The sequence below is a fragment of the Ambystoma mexicanum genome, chromosome 3p (genome assembly GCF_040938575.1).
Source record: "Ambystoma mexicanum isolate Mex_15411 chromosome 3p, UKY_AmexF1_1, whole genome shotgun sequence".
Classification (NCBI taxonomy): Eukaryota; Metazoa; Chordata; class Amphibia; order Caudata; family Ambystomatidae; genus Ambystoma; species Ambystoma mexicanum.
The window spans coordinates 1,227,883,948-1,227,907,146 of record NC_090925.1 but is presented as its reverse complement, the minus strand read 5'-3'; the positions used below and the strand labels follow the sequence as shown (position 1 = coordinate 1,227,907,146).

General features: G+C 51.7%; 1 protein-coding gene across 6 annotated transcripts in view; it reads left to right on the top strand.

The window, feature by feature from the left end:
* Nucleotides 1-13,499, top strand: part of MATR3 (matrin 3) — a 134,407-nt gene extending 120,908 nt beyond the window's left edge. For all 6 annotated transcript variants that reach the window (XM_069652690.1, XM_069652691.1, XM_069652689.1 and 3 more), the window contains 2 exons: nucleotides 1,500-1,621; nucleotides 12,770-13,499. In XM_069652690.1, coding sequence (XP_069508791.1) covers nucleotides 1,500-1,621; nucleotides 12,770-12,823 — 176 coding nt within the window. In that variant the 3' untranslated portion in view covers nucleotides 12,824-13,499. The remainder of the gene's footprint in view (nucleotides 1-1,499; nucleotides 1,622-12,769) is intronic.
* Nucleotides 13,500-23,199: the final 9,700 nt, after the last annotated feature.

Here is a 23,199-nt window from a genome sequence, read left to right as displayed (position 1 = left end):
GGGGGGGGGGGGGTGCGCAGGTTTAAGGAGGCCCAAGCTGTGTCCCAGGCTATGGAAATGGAGTCCTTGCGGTCCCATCCATGACTCGATCACACAGCTCCTCAGGGCTGATTCTCTGGACTTTTCCAGCATGGGGTCTGGCATGGATTCACATGCTCATGAATATTAACTGTCAGGCTGGGAATCCTCGAAGAAAAAATCAGTTTGTTCTGAACTGTCTTTCTCCTAACCAATCTCTGGGTCATACTACCCCAGCCAATGACTGCCCTCTCCCTAAACCCCCTCTGGCAGCCATATTCATATTTTTTAACCTTTGTGTTGGGCGTCCTCTTTTGCTCTGAGCTTTTCCACGTTTTTGCGCTTTGTCATTAAAGTTCCTATGTTTGTCAAATGGATCATGTGTGCTCTTTGGCTCCCTTGCCTGGCAAGTGGGGATCCGTTTGTAGGCATCTTTCTTGCTGCTCAAGGGCAAGAATCTTGAGTTCCACCAGATTCCAGAAGGCCATCTGGCCTACACCACACGTCGGAGGAGCAGGACGGAGGTTCCCTCTTGGAGCTCTGCTCCTGCTGCAGATTGAGAATGTTTTTGTGGAGGACACACTACCATTGTCTCTACTGGCTCCTTCCGAACCACAAGGAAGCAGATTGTGAAATCTGCCTTTGTTTTTCAAAGCGCACCGTCAAGGATAGTCACATGGGTTGGCTGTGTGGCAAGCGGGGGCATGTCTCACCCAGGACCGGCCTGTCCGGGTAGCAGGCTTCTAAGTCCTTTGAGGGTGCTCCATCCATGTGGGAACCTGTCCAAACTGGTGTCTGCCTGTGTAATGCTTGTAGAACCAGTGGGTTTGTGCCATTCCCAAATCTGTTTGCTGTAAAATCTTAGCAGTTGGGGATGAAAGGGGGCAGTGCAATGGGCTAGGTTACTCACTACAGTGACTATGTCATAGTCACTTTACCTCCATGCAACCCACCGTCTGAGCTGCTTTTATTGCTTAGGAAGTAGCAGACGGGTGGGAAGGACAGATGTGCCTGGTCACGCCTGCCCACAAACTCCTTGCACAACTGTGCATGCAGCAAATTTAAAGGGGATATTTTTGCAGTGTTACTGAACACTAGTCCCATGCATGTGGAAAGTATAGGGAGAAGACTATGGACTATAGTCCAGTGCCCACTACGGGGAGTAATTTTCTTAGTAAAATGCATATACAACTTTGAAAAAGTCCTGGAGGACAAACTTATTTTTGGTTTTAGTTTGACTGATTTGACCCAATATACCACACGATTGCCCAGTAGTCTTCATTCATATTGTGAATCTGACATTGTTAAATGAGGTGCATATTCTGTGCCAGATAAGTGTTAGCATGTTTATTTAGCAGCTGTTTGCAAGTAACATTTTCAAATTTCCTCTAACATGGTTATACTGAACATTAGTCATGTTGTATATCTGTTGACTAGAAATGTTTGCTTGCATGTAATCCTAAAACTTCCTTGTATTTTAGGTGTGGAGCACGTAGTGCCCAAGACTGGATTTTACTGCAAACTTTGCTCATTGTTCTACACTACCGAAGATGTTGCGAAAGTTACTCATTGTAGCAGTCTGCATCATTATCAAAAATTAAAGGTAAATCAATGTTAACTAATTTCATAGTAACACATTTTAGGTTTCCATTGTATTTATTTGTATAGCACCAATTTGACCATTGTTTCATTGCAATGTTAGTGGTATCTCCCAGGGGGGCTGAAGAGTGTTGCAGGTTCTGGGGCACGAATGATTAATGTGTGCATTTGGCCAATAAAACCAGTTTTCTGCCTATTTGCCAAGCTCCGTCAATGAATTCTGTGACATTACACGTGAGAATGCTGTGAATCAGCAATGGCGTTTTGCAGGAAGACAGGGTTGTGATGGGTGTTTAAGAGTGTGGTCTGGGCCGCCGCGAAACAGTTGGCACTGGCAGGTGTTTAGATGCCAAGAACGCAGCCTTCCCTGCTTGGGGAGACCATTCGTATACTTCGGGTTAATGAGGTTTTCAGGCTAGAGCGGTAAAGAGACAGGTTTTTAGGAGGTAGTTTTAGGTGCAGCAGATGTGTAGAGAAAGTGTTCCAGATGGTGGGTGCTAGGATAGATGAAGGGAAACCGCCAACTCTAGTGTAGTTGTGCTGTGGCATAGCTAGGAGCAGAGCTGAGCCTGATCCGAGCTTTCTGGGTGCTTGTATTGGATGATTTTGTTCTGAATGAACTCTGGTCCCGAATGATGAGCTTGGGGTGTGATGCATATGGCTTTGAAGGTTGCTCTTGAGCTGACGTGGGGCCAGTGCAGGGGTGATGTGTTCTCCTGGGCGTGAGGGCAAGGAGCAGGCAATGCCGTGTTTTGGATACATTAAAGTTTAATTAGATGACATGCTGGGATCCCAAGATAGAGGGAGTTGGCGTAGTCCAGGCAGCAGATGGCAATGACCAGGATCACAAACCTTTTGAGGGTAAGTGAGGCAGAGAGATTTGTTTAGGATGCATAGGTGGAAGGGGCAGGTTCTGGACACAGTTGATCTTTGAAAGGGAAAAGTCTGTCCATGGTGCATCTGAGAATCTGTGGAGGGGCCAGTTGGTGTTCCAAGGGCAGTCAGCCACAGTAGATGTTGTGGGATTAGAGCAGTTTTGCCACATGATCTGATTTGCCCGGATTTGAGGATTAGGTGGTTGTCGTCCAGTTCATCTTAAAGACCAGATGTGAGGTCCGGCAGTGGCGAGGCTTGCTTTATTGGGGAATTTTGAAAATAATCTGGGTATCGTCTGTATTTGTAGCAGGTAGTTGTGTGAGTGGATGAGGGCTGGCAAAGGATTATGGTAGAGGTTAAAAAGGAGTGGTGAGGGAGGTTCCTTGCGGTGCCCCTTTTATCACAGGGCAGAGTGAAAGGTTAACGATTTTGGAGATGAATGAGGTGATCCTGTTGAGCGGTGGAGTCTTTGCTTGGGGTGAGGAACCTGTTCCTCAGTATTGTGTAGTCTATTGTGTCAAAGGCCACTGACGGAAGGGTGTGCTGCACTCATCCTCCAGGATCTGAGTCTGTTCTTTTTAGGTCGTCCCAGATTATGAGGTTGCTGTACCACAGGGGTCTGAAACTGGATTGGGCAGGGTCAAGGAGATTATTGGCTTCTGTCAAGAGGCTAAGTTCCTTATGATGCGTGGTTAATTTGGCTATGAAGCAGGTGATGGAGATTGGTCAGTTAGGAATGGCCAGTAGTTGGATGGGGAGAGGATAGTCTGTATTTTCTGTGGAGAATGCCTGTGAGCGAGTTATTTAGAATCTAGCGGTTTACGTTGCCAGCAAAGATTGAGCTTTTTCTTGTGAGCTTGGTGTGGAAAATTGATACTTTTTATTAACCCAAAGATTAGTTTGTTCTCATGCTCATGAATATTCCCCGTCAGGCTGGGAATCGTTGTTAAAAGAAAACATTTATTTTCATTGCTAAACTTTCTCCTATAAACCAATCACTGACCTCTGGGTCATTCTGCCCCAATCAATGGCTGCCTTCAACCTAAACCCCGTCCTCTGGCAGCAGTCTTCAGATTTTTACCACACATTCAAGTGTTGGCAGTCCTTGTGCTTCGCTCTTCAAGCTTTTTGCTGAGTTTTGAGTTACTCTATTTTTCGATCAATTGTGCTTGTGTGCGTCATCGGGCATCCATCCATCGAACAGATCAGTTTTTCAGATTTTTTCAGCACCCCTCAAGGCCTGTTTTCGTCTAGTATTCTTCTTGGAGGCTTCCAGAAGATTCTTCAGGCCTACACCACGTGGATAATTTTGGAGGACGGTGCTTCCCTCACCCGACACATAAGGAGGAAGACTACTTTGCTGTGGCTTCTCAAAGCGCACGTTCAAGGATCGTCACCAACAGTTGGAATTGTGGTTGCAGGCCAAGGCCCCTTCACCGGGTGGTACCCTGGGGCATTCCTCTACCAGATACGGAAAACCTGAGTGGGCTTTTTAAGTCCTTGAGGGTGCCCCACCAAAGCAAGCACCACAAGTCTGCTTCCGTTGAGGTCACCGCTGCTGCAGGTCCTGCGACTGTCGGGACGAGATCGTTCTCCACATTGATCTCCAGTCAAAGCTCTTGTTCATCCAAGGGGAAGTTGTATAACCCGGCTAAACTGAGGGAGAACATTGAAGGCCAAGCAGGGTACAGTGTCCCGTGACTGGTGCAGGCCAAAGGAGACCAAGGAAAGGGTCAGACCCGCCCCTGAAGGCCAGACAGGACAAGCCTTCAGACCGGGCCATGAAGGTGAATGCCAAGCAAGACAATGGGTCTAAGCTTTCTGTGCAGGTGCACCAGGTGAAAGTCGCCCTTCTCCAGCATGGGGTCTGGCATGGATTCACATGCTCATGAATATTCCCCGTCAGGCTGGGAATCCTCGGTAAAGAAAAATCAGTATCAGTTTCGTTTCTGATCTATCTTTCGTAGTAGTAACCAATCACTGATCTCTGCGTCATACTGACCACAGCCAATGACTGCCCTCTCCCTAAGCCCCGCCTCTGGCAGCCATCTTCAGATTTTTGCCGCACGTTCAAGTGTTGGGATCCTCGTGCTATTGCTCTTGAGCGTTAGTGCTTTTTTCGCGCTTTTTCTTAGGAAAATTTTCTCTTTCGGTCAAAAGAGCCTCAAGCTCCACCGTTTCTTTTTCCGATCAATGGGGACCCGTGTCGGATTCTTCTACGCCCCTCAAGGGTGAAGATTTCGTCGAGCCGCGCTTTTGGAAGACTCCAGAAGTTTCTCAGGCCCTTCTCGAGCATGGCCCAGGAGAAGGGAAGCTCGAAGCCTGGAAAGCTGTTCAGGGTCTGCCCTGGATGCCAGCTTCAGAATGTCTTTAAGGACGAACACTCCATTTGCCTTTACTGCCTGCATGAAGACAAGACGCACGTGGAGAAGGACTGCGTTTTGCGGCAATATGTTGGAGCGGACCATGAAGGACCGCCATCAGCGTCTCGCCAACTGGCTGGAAGGGAAGAGCCCGTCGGGCGAGAAGAAGTCCGAGCGGTCTTCTAAGACCTTTGAGGGCGCCCTGACGACGGGGGTCCAACAGAAGGCCAAGCACCGTGAGTCCGCTGGCACCGGGAGCGCCGAGCTGTCGGGCTCTACGGGCGCCAGGCAGGGCGCATCCTCCCCGGCGCCATCAACCACGAGCCAACGCTCTGGCTCGGGTAAGAGGAAGGCCGAGCACCCGGCGAAGCTCCTGGAGAGACCCCGGTCGTGCTCAAAGGCCCCATCGGAGGGGGAGTGAGGTGGTGACCCCCCCAATCCAAGAAGGCGGTGAGCGCACCTAAGGTGGTGAAAGCCTTTATCCATCCGGCCAAGGCCTCAATCGAGACTGTCGTGGCGGCCCTGGCTCAGCCTGTGGAGGCTACACCAGTGGTGGCGACCTCGGGGCCCGGAATCTCCCTGCCACCGCGGAGGGAGTCCTCTTTCATGCCCATCGACAGGACCCCTGTGAAACCTCCGACGGAGAAGAAAAAGTGGGGGCAGGAGGTCATCGTGGATTCGGCTTCAACCTCTGAGGAGGAGCTGATCGAAGTCTTAGGCCACGGCGCTGGCGTGGAGAAAGACCATCCTGTCGGGAGGGAGACGACGAGAACGTCGAGGGTGCCGACGGGGCTCCTGATCGCCCATCGGAACCCCCTCAACCAGTGCTGCAGGACAACTCGGCGGCCATTTTGTTGGCTATACAGTCCTTATGCTCGGAGATAATGACGAGACTGCCGTTACCACCAACGGAGGAACCGCTCCCGACCGCCAGGCCCTTCTGGGAGCCCTCCTCTTGAGAAGGATTCATCCTCCACCTCCTTTTCAACCTTCGCGCCCTGCTCAGCCCTCCTCCCCGTCCACGACACGTGGGGATGATACGGGGACTGACACGGCCGCGACAGGCACTGATGACGAGGATCTCCCGTCACCTCCCACCCGGGCTTCCCCGCCCGACGAGATTGGATAGTTTCACGCCATGATCGCCAGGGCATCCGAGCTTTTCCAGCTCTGCCCGGAAGAGAAGGAAGGTTTCCTTTATCAACGGCGCGAGACCAAGAGGAAGACGGGCCTCGCTGTACCTCTACTGGACGATATCTGGGATGAGGGTCTCTCCCTCCTCAAGAACCCATCCACAACGCCGGCTAGAAGGGATCGGTATGAGAAGTACCGGGTCCCGGACGCGGCCCCCTTGTGCCTTCGGGCACAGCCGACCCCGGACTCGGTTGTCTCTGCGGCGGCCAGGAAGAATGCGGGGGGGGGGGGCGGCCCCCTTGTGCCTTCGGGCACAGCCGACCCCGGACTCGGTCGTCTCCGCGGCGGCCAGGAAGAATGCGGGGGGGGGGGGGCGGCCTCTACGTCAACCTCCCCGCCGGACGGCGAGGGAAAGAAATTGGACACGATGGGACAGTGTCATCTCATCGGCGACGACTATTAAGGCTGCCAACTACGACAGGGAGTTGTGGTACAAACTCGCCCCCTGCTGGACTTCCTACCAGACAAGAGGGCGGAGGCCCTAGAGATCTTGCAGGAAGGAGAAGTGGCGTCGGACCACGCCATTACAATAGCGACGGACATCGCGGACACTGAATTTCGCCAGTTGGGCAACAGCGTGTGCCTTAGGCGGCGTGGATGGCTCAAGGCTATTGACTTCCGTCAGGACGTGCAGACCAGAGTCTTGGACATGCCGTTCGACGGGAGCAACCTGTTTGGGGAAAACAGTGGACGATTCCCTACAGGCCATCAAGGCGGACACAGATGGCCCGGGCTCTTGGTGGTCTCCAGCAACGACGGCTGCCCTTTCGGAGCGGCGGAGGCAAACGGGGTGCCTCCAAGGGTTCCAGCGGCGGATTTTCCACCTATCGTCAAGCAGCCCGTTCGTCGTCACAGGAAGCCTACAGGGGACGAGGCAAGTCGGGCGGACCCCGCTGTCAAGGAGGACAAGGCGGCAAAGCCTTGTCGAAGCAGGACTGAACCGGCCTGGGGTTGGGCCCCCACGAAGCACCCCGGTGGGAGGCCGGCTGGCGAGCTTCGTCAGCGTGTGGGAGTCCATCTCCACCGACCGTTGAGTGCTGGACGCCCTGGCTCAGGGTCACGCGCTCTAGTTTATAAAGAGGCGCCTGCACGTCCCCCCTGTGGCCAGGAAGGAACATCACGTCCCTCAACTTCTCTTGGAGGTAAGGGCGATGCTCAGGAAGGGTGCCATCGAGCTCGTCTCAAAAGAGGCTTCGGGGCACCGGAGTTTACTCAAACTTCCTCGTGAAGAATACGGGAGGATGGCGCCCCATCCTGGACCTACGACGACTGAACAAATTCATCAAGGCACAGAAGTTCAGGATGGTCACCCTCCAACACGTCCTGGGTCAACTGGAGGAGGGCGATTTCCTGTCGTTGGATTTGGAGGATGCCTACTTCCATATCCCCATCCTAAAGGGACAGAGTTTCCCAGATTCGTGTTCCAAGGGCGTCACTACCAGTATAGAGCCCTTCCCTCCGATTTGAGGTCGGCACCCAGGGTGTTCAAGTGCATCGCACCGGTGGCGGCGCGGCTGCGCCTAGAGGGATCTACGTCTACCCCTACCTGGACGACTGGCTCATCCAAGCGAAGACGAAGGAGCTCGCCGTGGAGCACACGGCAAGGACCGTCCAACTACTCACGGACCTGGGATTCTCCATAAACTACGCTAAGTCCCACCTGGTGCCCGCGCAAGACGCACTGTTTCTGGGAGCGAAGCTAGACAGTGTCGCTTCTGGCCTCTCCGTCGGAGGAAAGGACGAGGGCCACCTTGGGCAAGGTGCAGCGGATGCTGGTTGCGGACGCGGCCAGGGTGAGGTCCATCAAGTCCCTCCTCGGAATAATGTCGTCTTGCATTTATCTCATCCGCCTGTGCAGGCTCCGGATGCTCCCGTTGCAGGAGTTCCTGGACGCGTGCTGGATCCAGACGACGGGCAGCTTCGAGGAGAGGATCACACTCGACGATAGTTTCTGACGAGCGATCCGGTGGTGGGGCACCCGCGCGCATCTGACGGCGGGCATGGACTTCCAGACCCCCGGCCACCAGGAGACCGTGACCACGGATGCCTCCCTGGAAGGGTGGGGAGCGCACACCAAAAATCTGCACGCGAGAGGCCTTTGGCTTCTGACAGAGAAGTCCCTCCATATCAACGTCCTGGAGCTCCGTGCAGTGTTTTGGGCCCTCAGGTCCTTTCTTCCGTCCCTCAAGGGCAAGGTGGTGAGGATCTTCACCGACAACACCACCACCATGTTCTACATCAGGAAGCAGGGCGGTACCAGATCCTCAGCCCTGTCCAAGGAGGCGCAGTATCTGTGGCATTGGGCCGTTGCCCAAGGGATGTTTCTGGTGCCGTTTCATCTGGCAGGAATAAAATACACCATCGCCAACTCGCTCAGCAGAGAGCTGCGCTCGTGCCACGAGTGGGAACTACGACAGGATCTAGTGGACCGCCTCTTCCGACGGTGGGGCACACCCCAGATCGATCTGTTCGCAGCGACGAACTCCAAGTGCCGGAGGTTCGCCAGCAGGTTTCCCCAGCCGAGGAGCATGGGCGATGCTTTCTCGTTCCCCTGGGAGGGCCTGTTTCTATACGCGTTCCCTCCGTTGCCGTTGCTGATCCGGCTCATCAACCAGCTCAAGAGGTCGCGGTGCAGGATGATCCTCGTCGCACCTGCGTGGTCGAGGCAGATATGGTTCCCGGACCTTCTGGACTTGTCAGCGTCCCCGTCAATCAAGCTGCCAGTGGACGCAGATCTTCTCTCCAGGGAAGGAGGCGCCTTCCTCCATCACGGCCCAAAGTCGCTGAACTTGCAGGCCTGGCTCCTGCAGCGTTAGAGTTTGGAGGCTACGACATACCGGCTGACTGCAGAGAGCCCATTCCACAAGAGCGATCGCAGCTACCACGGCGTTCCTATCTGGTGTGCCCTTGCTGGACATCTGCAGGGCTGCTACGTGGAGGTCGACGCACACCTTCACGAAATTCTACTGCGTCGATCCGGATTCCAGGGTCGGCCAAGCAGTGCTGCACAACCTGTTCGCCTAAGGTGAGCCTGGTGAGGAGGTAAGAATTGCTTAATGTTGAGTTTTGGATGTAATGCTTAATGTTGAGCCTTTGCCACCTCCCGTGGTTGTGCATGTGTACTGCTATGTATTCTTATTCATGAGCATGTGAATCCATGCCAGACCCCATGCTGGAGAAGGAACAAGTTACTTACCTGTAACTGTTCTCCAGCATGGGTCTGGCATGGATTCACATGCGAACCCTCCCGCCTACCCCTCTGCGGCTCTTCACTTGGTCATACTGCCACTTCACGTGCTACCAAATCTGAAGATGGCTGCCAGAGGCGAGGCTTAGGGAGAGGGCAGTCATTGGCTGTGGTCAGTATGACGCAGAGATCAGTGATTGGTTACTACTACGAAAGACAGATCAGAAACGAAACTGATACTGGTTTTTTCTTTACCGAGGATTCCCAGCCTGACGGGGAATATTCATGAGCATGTGAATCCATGCCAGACCCATGCTGGAGAACAACAGTTACAGGTAAGTAACTTGTTCCTTCCTCGAGGTGGTAGTGTCTTTCAAAGTCTGTAGGGGCGGACCCACAGGGTGCCCCAGCAAGTGTCCCTTCCTCCCAGGAGGGAGGCTTCGTTGGAACAAGCCGGTTGAGAAGACCCTGGGAGAAGAGTATGCTAGCCCTCAGCCTGAGACGGACCCTGCTGGACCCGAAGAGGGGGGGAGGGGGGGCAGAAAAGGCCTTCAGGGACTGACATTTCTTCAGCTGAGTAGGATGAGATGGTTTTCTTCCATACCATCCATGAGGGAAACGCCGGGGACTATCCCCTTGATGGGGGCGAGGATGATGGCTACGACAAGGGGCCCCAGGACAACAACGTCCTGGACTCTACTCCTACGCCCCAGTTACCGCCTAGAAGACCTTTGACTGGACATGCACGCAACCCTACACATGCTGGTGTCCGAGAATGCTGGTGGCACCACCGCCCGCGTCTCCAGTGGCATCAGTGCCGGGCGACCCTGTTGAGGAACCACCAGCCAAGAGGAAGCAGCAGCATATGACTTAGTTGGACACGGAGTACAACGGGCACGGATGACTAGGGCGGGGTGGGAGCCCAGTGCTTCTCTGGATGAGGTAGGATCTTTACATGCTATGATCACCCAAGCATCATCTTTTCCAGCTCAAGCCAGAGGAAAAGGAAGGCTTCCTATATCAGCGCCAGGAGGCGAAGAGGAAGACCATCCTTTCGTTCCTGCTCCTGGACAACTTTTGAGATGCAGGGATGGCTACAGCCCCAGCGAAGAGGGACCGCTGGAAAAGTACAGGGTGACATTCTGCACCCAAGTATTTGCGTTCTCAAGCGTCACTGACTTGGTGGTCCATCTATGACTGACTGCAAGGGATCCATGCAAGCCTGAACTCTGCATGATGTCATGCATACATGATCTGGCTCTGCAGGTTGCGGATGTGCCCTCTACAGGAGTTCCTCAATGCCCATTGGGCCCAGGTGTCCAAAGTCTTCCAAGACAGGATTGCACTCGACTAGTTCTGTCGGGCGATAAGGTGGTGGGGCGTGTGCTCCAATATAGTCAGGAGGGGGCTGGGAGGGTGTTTGGGGCCCTAAAGTCATTCCTCCCGTCCCTCAAGGGCAACTTGATTAGGGTTTTCGCGGACAATACCACCACAATGTTCTGCATCAGGAAGTGGTAGGGCACCAGGTCCCCAGCCCTCAAGAGGCACAAGATTTGTGGCACTGGGCCGTTGCCTAGGGCATGTTTCTAATTTGTTTTCAACTGGCTGGAGTCTAGCACACCATTGCTGTCTCGCTCAGCAGGGAGCTACGCTCTTGTCGTGATTGGGAGCTTTGGCAGGATCAAGTGGACTGTCTGTTCCTCAAGTGGGTCAGGCCCCGGATCGACCTCTTTGCGACGGCAGCAAACTAAAAATGCCAGAGGTTCGCCAACAGGGTCCACTGGCCGAAGAGCATGGGGAAGAGTTCTCCTTCCGGTGGGAAGGCCTTTTCCTGTATGGGGTTCCTTCTCTGCCCCTCCTGCTGCAAGTCATCAATCGACTCAAACAGTGGTGCAAGATGATCCTCGTCGCCCCGGCCTGGCCGAGGAGATTTGGTACCTGGACCACCTCCACCTGTCAACATCACTACCAGACAAGGGGGCGCAATCCTACATCACAACCCATGGTTGCTGAACCTGAAGGCTTGGCTCCTGCAGCATTAGTTTGGTGGGTATGCGCTTCCGGCAGACAGCAGGAAGTCCTTGCCAGGGCGTCATCAATTGGCACAAGTGGAAGCGATTCACGATGTGGTGCTGGATACAGAAGATCAACCCTTTGAGGATGATGCCCCCGCAGAGCCTTCCATACTTGTCCTTGGCGGGGCTGGCTGACACCTCCAAGGTGCATCTGGTGGCTATCTTCTGCTAGACCAGATCTCCGGGACGGTCTTCGCTTTGGTCACACCGTCTGGTCAATGAGTTCCTTTAAAGGACTGTTCTGATAGTTCCCGCTGGTAAAGGCACCCGCCCCAGTGTGGTTTCTGATGAGGCTTGTGGGGATGGGGCCTTTGAGCCTATGCATCAAGCCTCCCTTTCGTGGAAGACTGCTTTCCTTGTGGCTATCACCTCTGCCGGAAGGTGAGCCAGGCCCTATCCTGCAAGCAGCCTTATAGAACTTTGCATGATGCAAGGTTCCGTCGGAATTCCATCTCAACAAACCTTTGGTGTTGCCTGTGTTTTTTGACTCCTTTGTTGCCGGCTGAAAGCACTCTGCACTCGCTAGATGTGGCGCGTCCTCTGAAGTTCTATGTGGCTTGCACGAAGAGTTTCGGGAAGACATCTCAACTTTTTGTGTACTTTGGTCTTGTGAACCATGGGAAGGCCTTGTCCAAGGCTTCTATCGCCAGGTGGCTGTCCGGCTGCATCACTAATTGTCACCGGTTGGGAAACGGACCGTTGCTGTCTCAGCACATTCTACCAGAGCGATCACTGCGTTCCTGTCTGGTGTGCTCCTGCTGGACATCTGCAGTGCTGCTACGTAGAGGACTATGTGCACCTTCACGATATTCTGCTACATTGACTGATTCCAGAGAGGAGTCCAGAGTCGGCCAAGCAGTTCTACGCAACCAGTTTGCTTAAAGGTGATCCTGATGAGGAAGTATGAGTGATTGCTTCTGTTGAACCTTCCTGCTTCCCGTGGTGTGTATGTACTGCTATGTATTCTTCATGAGCATGTGAATCCATGTCAGACCCCATGCTGGAGAAGGAACAAGTTACCTACCTGTAACTGTTCTCCAGCATGGATTCACATGCAAACCCCCTGCCCCCCTCTGCAGCGACTCTTGTTCATACTGCCACTTTACGTGCTACCAAATCTGAAGATGGCTGCCAGAGGGATTTGGGGAGTGGGCAGCTATTGGCTGGGGGCAGTATGACCCAGAGCTCAGTGATTGGGGTATAGGGATAGTTTATACGAAAGTGAAACTTCTTTTACCGAGGATTCCTAGCCTGACGAAGGAATATTCATGAGCATGTGAGTAAATGGTTCTGGGGCTCTTCTGTACTAGGAGTAGCAGCTTGCAGGTCGGTGGTAACTCTTCTTGTTTCAGCTGTATCAATTCTCTAAAATGTTTACTTGACTAAATTGTAGGTTTTGTGCTTTTTACATTACATACCCTTTGCTAAAGTATTTTGAACCAATTTATTTCTTACAGAAATCCCTGGAAAAACCAGCATCTAATCAGATCAAAACGAAACAAACAAACTGAAACGGTTCATTGTATTTTTTGTGGTTTTAAATGTTTATTTTTTTTAAAGCATTCTTATAGTTCATGAAAATATTGTAATTTCTGTTCTAGTAATAAACTGGTGTAGATCTTGTGTTAACAATTTAAGTTGTCAGCCCTTTTGATGTTCCATTTAATTGTGGGAATGAGTGAATTTTGGTAACATTCTGTCGTTTAAACCTATCTTTGGAGTACCTTGCAAAGGTATATGCCACTTCCAGTGTTGAATCTCGTCTTGAAACCTACCCATTGAATAAAGAATGAAAAGCAATTTTACCTTATTGTATTACTAGCTAAACCATTCCTTTTTAGTCTTTCATTTTTTTATCTGTTGGGTTTTACAAATACTGATTTCCTGAAATGTATAAACCTGTCAACTATTTTTAAAATTGATAGTTTGTCATGCAAATGTTTTTTTCAATATTGCTTTTCTTACCTAATGCTCCATGAGTTAATGTGACTGCAATTTCTTTCCTAGCTTCCCGTAAATGTCTGCCATCAGTGGCCCTCTTTCGGGTGTATCTTGTGTGCAGCTGGATTTACTTGTGTAAACATTAGCACATGCATACCTTCTGTTCATTGTGTAATTGCATTTGAATTGTTACTCATTACTAAAACATCCTGATGTGACAAATAAACCTACCCACACTTCATAAAATATATTTTCTGGTTTTATAGTGTGCATCGTTGCATGCAGTTTTTTTGCAGTTTTAACATTTTAAGTTGTCGGCTTGCCCAATGGTATGATTGTTTATTTTTACATTTTATTAATTTTGACAGCGGGCATTGATGTGGTTCTATTAAGCGGATCTATCGGGGCGTGGCCAGCCAGCGGAGTATATAGACTTGTTATACTTCAGCTCCTCTGTGGCCTGCTAAACATCCTTTAGGTATCGCTGGTGTTGCAGTCCAGTCCTCCACCCCCCAGCATCAACTGCTCCTTGTAACTGCTTAACCTGAGACCTGTGGTGCATCCTTGGTGGCCCCTTCACATGTTAATGGACATTTGTACCGCACACTATCACCCCCGGAGTTGTCCCCTGGCACTCTGGCGGCTCAGGAAGAGGAAGGGGTGGTTAGTGGGAAGGAGCTGGAAAAGTGCAAGAGAGCAGTGATGTGCTGTTGGTGGCCTCAGCCTGGTGGGTCCATTGGCAGGGCCTTGGGTGTTTTGCGGCTGCTAGTCATTTACTGTTGTGCAGGTCTTTTTTGTTTTGTTGCCATGTAGTGAGGTTTTTGCGGTTTGTGGTGGTTTGGAGTTTGAGGGGTGTATGCAGATGGGGCAAATTGTTAGTGCAATTGGTTAGTTGGCATCCATTATCCTGAGTTGAGATGCTGGGCTTCTTTAATCTCCCCGGGGGGTTCGGGAGCACCTGTCCGGGTCCGACTGCCGAGGTACCTTTCACATCTGGCCTCTGTCTTCCCGTCCCACTCATACGTCTAGTGCAGCTGCCCATGTCCACAGCTCAAATTGTGGCGATTGCTAATATCCCGATAATTCCACTTTCTGATGTTTGTTAATCTTCTTAGAATCACATGCTGTGCATAGTCCGACATCGAGTGGTCACTGCGGAGTATTGTTTGTTTTTCGTAGTCGAAAAGGGGATGTCGACAGGGCGTGTCTGTAACACTATCCCTATAGTGACGTGCGGTGTACCCACAATCCCTCATGCGTCTAGGTCCCTCAGATTGATTTCCCCCCCCCCCCCCCAAAGATACTGGTCGCCTTTATGCGGAGCTCCTTGAGAAATTGTAAACATTTACTCGACCCTTTGGTCGTTATTTAAGATTATACATTAGATCCCTTCTTTGACGTAGCTGCAATGCTGTTTCACCGCCGAATAAGAACTTCGACGGCGGGGGCTTAGACGGAGGAGATCCTTTGGCGCTGCCGAACACGTGGCCTGGCCTCGCTGGCCTAAGACAGTTGGGAGTGGGATCGTGGGACATTTCTTGTTTCTGAGAATGCCTTTCTCTTCCCCCTCCCTTTCCTTCGGGGTCGTTATCACATTTAACTGTTTCCTCAGCTATGGAGAGGACTTACTTTAGATGCGCTGCAAGGGCAAATTCACTTAAAGACCAGCACAAACGGTGCAACCGTTGCTTACCCCTCGACCACAGAGGACAGATGTGCGGCCTGTAAGCTTCTTAAGCCAAAGACTAAAGGACCGCAGGGTCAAGAGGTGGGCAGCCTACGCCATGTCTAGGTCTGATTCCTCACCCGCCGCCGAGTGTGACGAGGATAGTGATAACCCGACCTCTGCTTCGGGGGTTGTAGACCTCTCTAGGGAGCGTTCCCGCTCCTAGTCTGTCCCGAGCCTCGACGAGCTTGGCTCACGCCCTGCTTCTTGGCGGATGAACACCCCGGTGACACTGACGAACACAACACAAACATGCACACAACCCACGGCACGTCTTCGTCGAAGACAGCCCTAGCGCCAACGGAGACGCCGGGCTTACCAGCGACCTCCACCGACCGTAAGGGTCGCAAGCCCTCCCCGCCACTGTAGCCACGACTGGGCTACCTGCAGACAAGGGCGCTACCACCAAAACATAGGGCGACGCGCCTCGTAAGAGTGCTATCATCGCCGAAAAAGACTCCACCACCCAGCACGACGCCAGACGAACCTTCGGCGGAGAAACTAATCTTGGAGCTTGGCACGTATAGTTTCCAAGGACGGCCAGAAACGGACTGTGAGTGACGTGCCAAAAACCGCTCACAAGGCCAGGGAAGCACCGAAGATGCCGTAAGGAAGGCGGGGACCACTCCCCCTAGCCTGCAAGAAGGTTTCTCAGAAGGCGAAGGGACCTTATCCTCGACGTTATGGGACAGACTTAAACGGCTACAGACAGAGGAACCTCCTTTTTCGCCTCCAGATAGTTCTGGTTTACCATACTGGACTGTTGATATTCCAGTCATGTATGGAGAAGCTGGACAGATATATGTCCACTCCTGAAAATAAAACACCCAAGGGAGGCACTTAAGGAGGACCCCAGGACTAAATATCCTAGATTATTTAAACCCCTTCAAGAGGACATGAATACTTATGACCTCACTGAAGCAGACTCTCACTTCCAGGAAGATGAGGAGCTCTTAAATAGTGAAGACCAACAAGACCTCGGAATAGGTTTTCATGAAAACACTGACGGGGGGGGCGCGTTAGAGGAAGACTCAGATGAAGGTGGCTCACAGCCCTGGCAGTCACCAACAGTCTACAGACTCTGACATCATAAACCTTCCCTCTCCTCAGACCACACCAGTCAGGAATCCATCACCAATAGATGATCAGCCCACCTTCAACGGCTACTTCGGAAGGCAGCAGCGCATTTTGAAATTAGTGAAATTACCCCTGATACTGATTTTGTAGAAAGAATCATTAAAGAAAAACCTCCCACTAGTCAAACCATTCCCCGCCTCAGTTAAGAGATGAATTATTCCATCGCTGTCCACACCTGCACTGGTAAGAGGGGTCAATCCCAGAATTGAAAAATTGTTTACTACCTCTCATTCAGACCCATTATACATAAGGGGTCACTCAATTCTGGACTCCTTGGTAACTACCACAAGGAAAAGAGAAGGGGTTCCGCTGTCAACCAGCGAAGCACCCCCAGACAAAGAAGGAAAGAAGCTCTATGCTCTGGGTAAAAGAATTACAGCCTCGGCAGCTTTTTCAACCAGAAATACCAATAATATACTACTGGCAAGTTATGCTGATGCCCAATGGGGACAACTACTGCAAGACCTCGAGGTCCCTGAGCCCTTAAGAACTCTTATTGGCCACAGTAACAGAAGGAACTCTGGTTAACCAGAGCATCATTAAAAACACTCTTGATGCTGCAGAAACGGCTGGCCGTTCTTTAGTGCAGGGAATTCTTCTAAAGCGTCTGGCTCCGCAATTCCGGTTTCAAGCCAGAAACCCAGGCGTCCCTCATTAATAAACCTATATGAGTCTAACCTCTTTGGGAAGGCAGTGGACCACGCACTGGAGACTGCGAAGGAGTTCGACACCCTCAAGACCTCAGACCAAATATCAAGGCTTCCCAATAAGCAAGGATTCGGCAACAAACGCTTTTTTTGAGGCCAACAGCAGCAACAGTACACTGCAGGCAACTGGTCCTCTACTCGGGGAACCAGTGGTCGGTACATGCAAAGAGGACAGTGCCGTGGCAAGGGCAGAAGTCGGGGCCCCACTCCCAGAGGTTCCCCGGCTAACACCAAATGACCCAAAGGTTCGAATCCTCTCCCATGCATCACCGGTCGGGGGCCGGTTAACATCTTTCCTACCAGCATGGGAGGGAATAACATCAGACCAATGGATATTGTCAACTATAGCCCACGGGTACTGTATAGAATTCAATCGGTCCCCCGCGTACAGACCCCCAAGGGGACGCCGCCTGTCACCGGAACACCTAGCCATTCTTCAAGCAGTGGAACTACTGCTACTAAAAGGAGCAATAGAGCGCGTGCCTCTATCACAGGTAACGGAAGGTATTTTTCTGATGTTTGTTAATCTGCTTAGAATCTCGTGCTGTGCATAGGTCCGACATCCAGTGGTCACTGCGGAGTATTGCATTTTGTTTTTCGTAGTCGAAAAGGGGACGTCAACAAGGCGTGTCTGAAACACTATCCCTATAGTGACGTGCGTTGTACCCACAATCCCTCACGCGTCGAGGTCCCTCAGATTGTTTTTTTCCGCCCAGCTTCTGGTCGCCTTCACGCGGAGCTCCTCGAGAGACATTGCAACTCCTCGACCTTTGGTCGTTTTTTCTCTAATATTAATAATCCCTCCCTCGACGCAGTTGTAAGCTGTTCTCCGCCGAAAAGAATCTTCGACGGAGGGTCGAGCGGAAGAAATCCTTCGGCGCTGCCGAACACGTGGCCTGGCCTCGCAGGCCATATACAGTAGGGAGAGTGGGGTCGTGGGACATCTCTGGGTCTTTTCTGAGAATGCCTTTCCCTTTCCCTTTCCTTTCCCTTGGGGTGTTTATCGCGATTTATTGCCTCGGCTATGGAGAGGACACCGTTTAGGTTTTGCCCACTTTGTAAAGGCAAATTCACTTGGAAGGACAAGCACTCACGGTGTAACCGCTGCTTGCCCCTCGATCACAGGGAGGAAAGGTGCGCGGCTTGTCGGCTTCTTAAGCCTAAAACTCTAAAAGACCCGAAGGGTTAAAAGGTGGGCGGCCTACGCGATGCCGAAGGTTCACCCGCTGCTGCTACCACCGACAGTGACGAGGAACGCGATAACACGACCTCCGCTACGGAAGTCGAAACCCCCTCTAAGGAGCGCTTACGCGCTTCGTCGTCTGTCCCCGGCCCCGGCTCACGCCCTGCTTATGGGGATGAACACCCCGGCGACACAGACGCACACAAAGATCCACATAAACACACAACCCACGGCTCTTCTTCGACGAAGTCGAAAAGACCTTCGGCGCCCAAGGAGACGCAGGTTCCACCGGCGGCCTCCTCGGACCGTTCGGGTTCGAAGCCCCTCTCGCAGCCGCGACCTGCGACTGGGCTTTCGGCAAACAAGGGCGCTGCCACCAAACCATCGGCCGGTGCGCATCAACAGAAAGCGCAGACCGCCGTAGAGCGTTCGATACCCATAGCGTCGAAAACTCAAGCTTCCGCCGAAAAACGAGTCGCCGACAAGCGAGTCGCCGATAGCTTAGCAAGGATCGCTGTAGCCGACGCCCAAAAGCGTACGCCGAAAATTTCGTCGAGCGTTACGCATAAGTTAAAGGATACGCCGAAAAAGCCCGATGGGAAGCAGGGACTACCCCGTTCAGGCAGGGAGTCTCCCGACACACCAGAAGGTTTTTCGGAGGGCGACGGGACACTTTCCTCGACGCTTTGGGAGAGGTCGAGCCATTTCGAGTTAGATAACCCTATGTTTCCCCCGCCAGACCGCTCTGGGGTACCCCATGAAACTATGGAAAGACTCCACCTCTGTATGGAGAGGATGGAAAAGTTCATGAGCACCCATGCCTCTCAAACACACAAGAGGACCAGAGAAGGGCCTCAGGAGGACCCCAGGGCCAAAAATCCGAGGCTAGTCGATCCCCAGCAGGACACAGCCTCAGACTTCCAAGATGTATATGACCTCACTGGGGAGGAGCAAGACTTCGAGGAAGAAGATGATTTCATGGACAATGAAGAACAGAACCAGGAGGAATGTCTGGAAAACAGAACAGACATTATAGAAGAAGGCTTCGGGGTTAACCCAGAAGAGGGACCTTCACACCCCTGGCAATCACCATCAGTGTATTCCGACACTGATGTCCTAAACCTAACTCCTCCGGACAATTCTCCAGTTAGGAACACGTCTCCAATTGACGATCAGCCGACGTTCAATGCACTGTTGCGCAGAGCAGCAGCGCATTTCGAACTCGACACCGGGGAACTCTCTCCAGAATTGGACTTTGTAGAAAGAGTGATTAAGGAAAAACCCCCGGTCAGCCAGACCATTCCACTCCTCGCTTCAGTAAAGAGAAGGATCATACCTTCGCTGTCCACTCCCGCTATGATCAGAGGGGTCAATCCACGGATTGAAAAACTTTTCACTCCTTCACCCTCAGACCCCCTCTACATTAGGGGACATTCCATTCCTGATTCCCTAGTGGTTTCTAATACTAGAAAGAGGGCAGGGGTACCACTTTCCACCAGTGAGGCACCCCCTGACAAGGAGGGCAAGAGGCTATATGCCCTTGCAAAAAGAGTTACTTCCTCGGCTGCCTTCTCAGCAAGAATTGCCAACAACAATTCCTTGCTTGCAAGCTACGCAGACGCGCAGTGGGCCAAACTGCGAAAAGACGCTGAGGAAGCACCGGAGCCTTTACGTACGCGCCTACTGTCAACTATTGGCGAAGGAACCCAAGTGAACCAGAGCATTGTTAAAAACTCTCTGGACGCGGCGGAAACAGCAGGACGTTCCTTGGTACAAGGAATACTCCTAAAGCGCCATGTATGGCTGCGCAACTCAGGCTTTAAACCAGAGACACAGGCGTCTTTGATAAATAAACCTGTCGAGGACGCTAACCTCTTCGGAAAAGCGGTAGATGAAGCCCTAGAGATGGCTAAAAAAGAGTTCGACACTATCAAGACTCTCGACCAGATCTCTAAGCCCACTACCAGGCGCGGCTATGGCAACAAACGCTTTTTTCGTGGCCAACACCAACAACAAAATCAACATCAGCAATACCCTGCCACCAATTACCAAACCAATAGTGGGCAGTACAGCCAAAGAGGCCAACGCCGAGGCAAAGGGAGGGGTCGGGGATCCACCCCCAGAGGCTCCCAAGCCCCCAACAACTCCAAGTGACGCGAAGATTCGCGTCCCCTCCCATGCAACACCGGTCGGGGGCCGGATAACATCCTTTCTTCCTGCATGGGAGGAGATAACGTCAGACCGTTGGGTACTGTCCACCGTAGCCCACGGATACTGTATCGAATTCAACAGTTCCCCATCCTACAGACCCCCCGAGGGGACGTCGCATGACACCGGAACATCTTGCCATCCTTCTCCAAGAAGTACAACAACTACTGGAAAAAGGAGCCATAGAGGTCGTGCCTCTATCTCAGGTAACGGAAGTTATTTATTCAGTGTACTTCCTTGTACCCAAAAAGGATCTAACCATGCGCCCTGTATTAGATCTGCGCCCAGCGAACAACTTTATCAAACCCCAAAAGTTTCGTATGGTAACCTTACAGGAAGTAATCCCACTGCTTTCTCAGGGAGATTACATGACAACATTGGACATGAAAGATGCATACTTTCATATTTTAATGTTGCCAGCGCACAGAAAATACCTCAGGTTCATGATAGAGGGCAAACACTACCAGTTCAAAGTGCTACCCTTCGGCATAGCATCAGCACCAAGGGTATTCACGAAGGTGCTGGCAGTGGCAGCGGCCCACCTGCGCAGGTTGTCCATCCCAGTTTACCCTTACCTCGACGACTGGCTCATAACAGGGGATTCTTACGAAACATGCTTCTCCAATACCCAAAAGACAGTAGACCTTTTGTTCCAGTTGGGCTTCTCCATCAACGAAAAGAAGTCCAGTTTAGACCCCAGTCAAATCAAACAATTCCTAGGGGCTCTAATTCAAACAAGGGACGGCCTCGTCTTCCCCTCCAAAGAGAGGGTCCAAAACATGCTGTTTCAAATCCCTCAATATGTAACCGGTCGAGAGGTGACGGTACGCAAAGCAATGCGCTTGCTAGGAATGATGGCGTCGTGTATTTATTTGGTACCTCACGCGCGCCTGCGCATGCGCCCAATGCAAGAGTGGCTCAACAGCCAGTGGTGTCAGGCCAGCGGACTATGGGAGGATCTAGTTGTGGTCTCGCAGGCCTTAGTTCTCTCGCTACGGTGGTGGACAAAGGAAAACATGGAAAAAGGGAAACCCTTTGCCACACCCGCGGCGGAAGCCACTCTAACCACAGACGCATCCCTCACAGGATGGGGGGCGCACCTATCCCATCAGACTGCTCACGGAGTGTGGACTCCGAACGTAGCATCCAAACACATAAATCTACTGGAGCTACTAGCTGTGTTCAAGGCGCTAAGAGCCTTCCAGGAACACCTACAAGGCAAAACAGTAATGGTCCTTACAGACAGCACCACAGCCATGTACTACATCAACAAGCAAGGGGGCACCCACTCTCCAGGCCTGTCCAAGCTGGCCCAGAATATATGGAAGTGGGCTCTCAAACAGGACATGTTCCTACTATCACTACATGTACCTGGGGAACTCAATCTGCTAGCAGACAGTCTCAGCAGAGATTTCCCCCTGCCCAAAGAGTACGAATGGCGCCTGCACGAAGACATCGTCTTCGACGTCTTCACACAATGGGGATTCCCAGAAATAGACCTGTTCGCAACCCTGGAAAACTCACAATGCCTAAGTTACGCCTCCAGGTACCCCCAGAACCAATCCAAGGGGAACGGTCTGTCGATGCAATGGTCAGGGAAATTTGTTTACGCTTTTCCCCCGACTCCCCTTCTCAACAAAGTGGTGCACAAGATGCACCAGGAACAAGTGACCATGATACTAGTGGTCCCAATGTGGGCACGACAACCATGGTTCGCTCACTTGATGGAGATGTCTCTATCCCCCCCCAGTAAAACTCCCCTGCCCGTACAACATGCTGTCTCAGGACAAAGGCAGGACTCTGCATCCATGCCCCCAGAACATGAACTTAGCAGCTTGGCTCCTGAGATCATAGAGTTCGGACATCTACAACTCCCGCAAAGATGCATGGACATCCTCAGGGAAGCCCGAAAACCGAACACTCGCCACTGCTATTCTAGCAAGTGGAAAAGATTTGTCATCTGGTGCAGGAGTAAAAGCATCAACCCTATTGACTGCTCTCCCACACATGTGGTCCTATACCTGACCCACCTATTGGATTCAGGTCTAGTGTTTAACTCCATTAAAGTCCACCTAGCTGCACTTTCTGCATACACCACTTCCCAACTCAAGGTGTCGTGGTGGAGGATCCCTGTTATAAAGGCCTTCATGGAGGGAGTAAAGAGAATACACCCCCCGATAGCTGACCCAGCTCCCGGATGGGACCTTAATGTGGTACTTACCAGACTCATGGGCTCTCCATTCGAACCCATGCACAAAGCATCTCTTAAACACCTCACGCTTAAAACTGCTTTTTTAATAGCTATCACCTCCATCAGGAGAGTAAGTGAACTTCAGGCTTTCTATTCTAGACCCCTTCGTTACAGTTCACAAAGATAAAGTGGTTCTACGCACTCACCCTAGGTTTGCTCCGAAATTTATTTCTAAATTCCACGTAAACCAATCTATAGAACTACCAACGTTCTTTCAAAATCCTTCCAATTTGGGAGAAAGGACTCTGCACACTCTAGATGTACGCAGAGCGGTCATGTTCTACATGGAAAGAACCAGACCACTGAGGAAGACTAATCAGTTCTTCGTCTCGGTGGCAGCAGGAAGAGAGGGAGATGCAGTTTCAAAATCCACTATTTCTAGCTGGATTGTTCAATGCATCACTCTCTGCTATACTCTTGCTAAGAGAGAACTGCCCTTTAGGCCAAGAGCACACTCTACTCGAGGCACGGGGGCATCCATAGCATTCATTGCAAATGTTCCCCTTGAGTCCATCTGCAAAGCGGCTACCTGGAGTTCTGTGCACACCTTTACAAAACACTACTGTCTAGATACACACTCTAGATCTGACTCCCAGGTGGGACAGGCAGTATTACGACACCTTTTCTCTACTGTTCCTTCTCATAACCCACCGCCAACTCCGGGTACTGCTCGCTAGTCTATGCACAGCATGTGATTCTAAGCAGATTAACAAACATCAGAAGAGAATACTTAC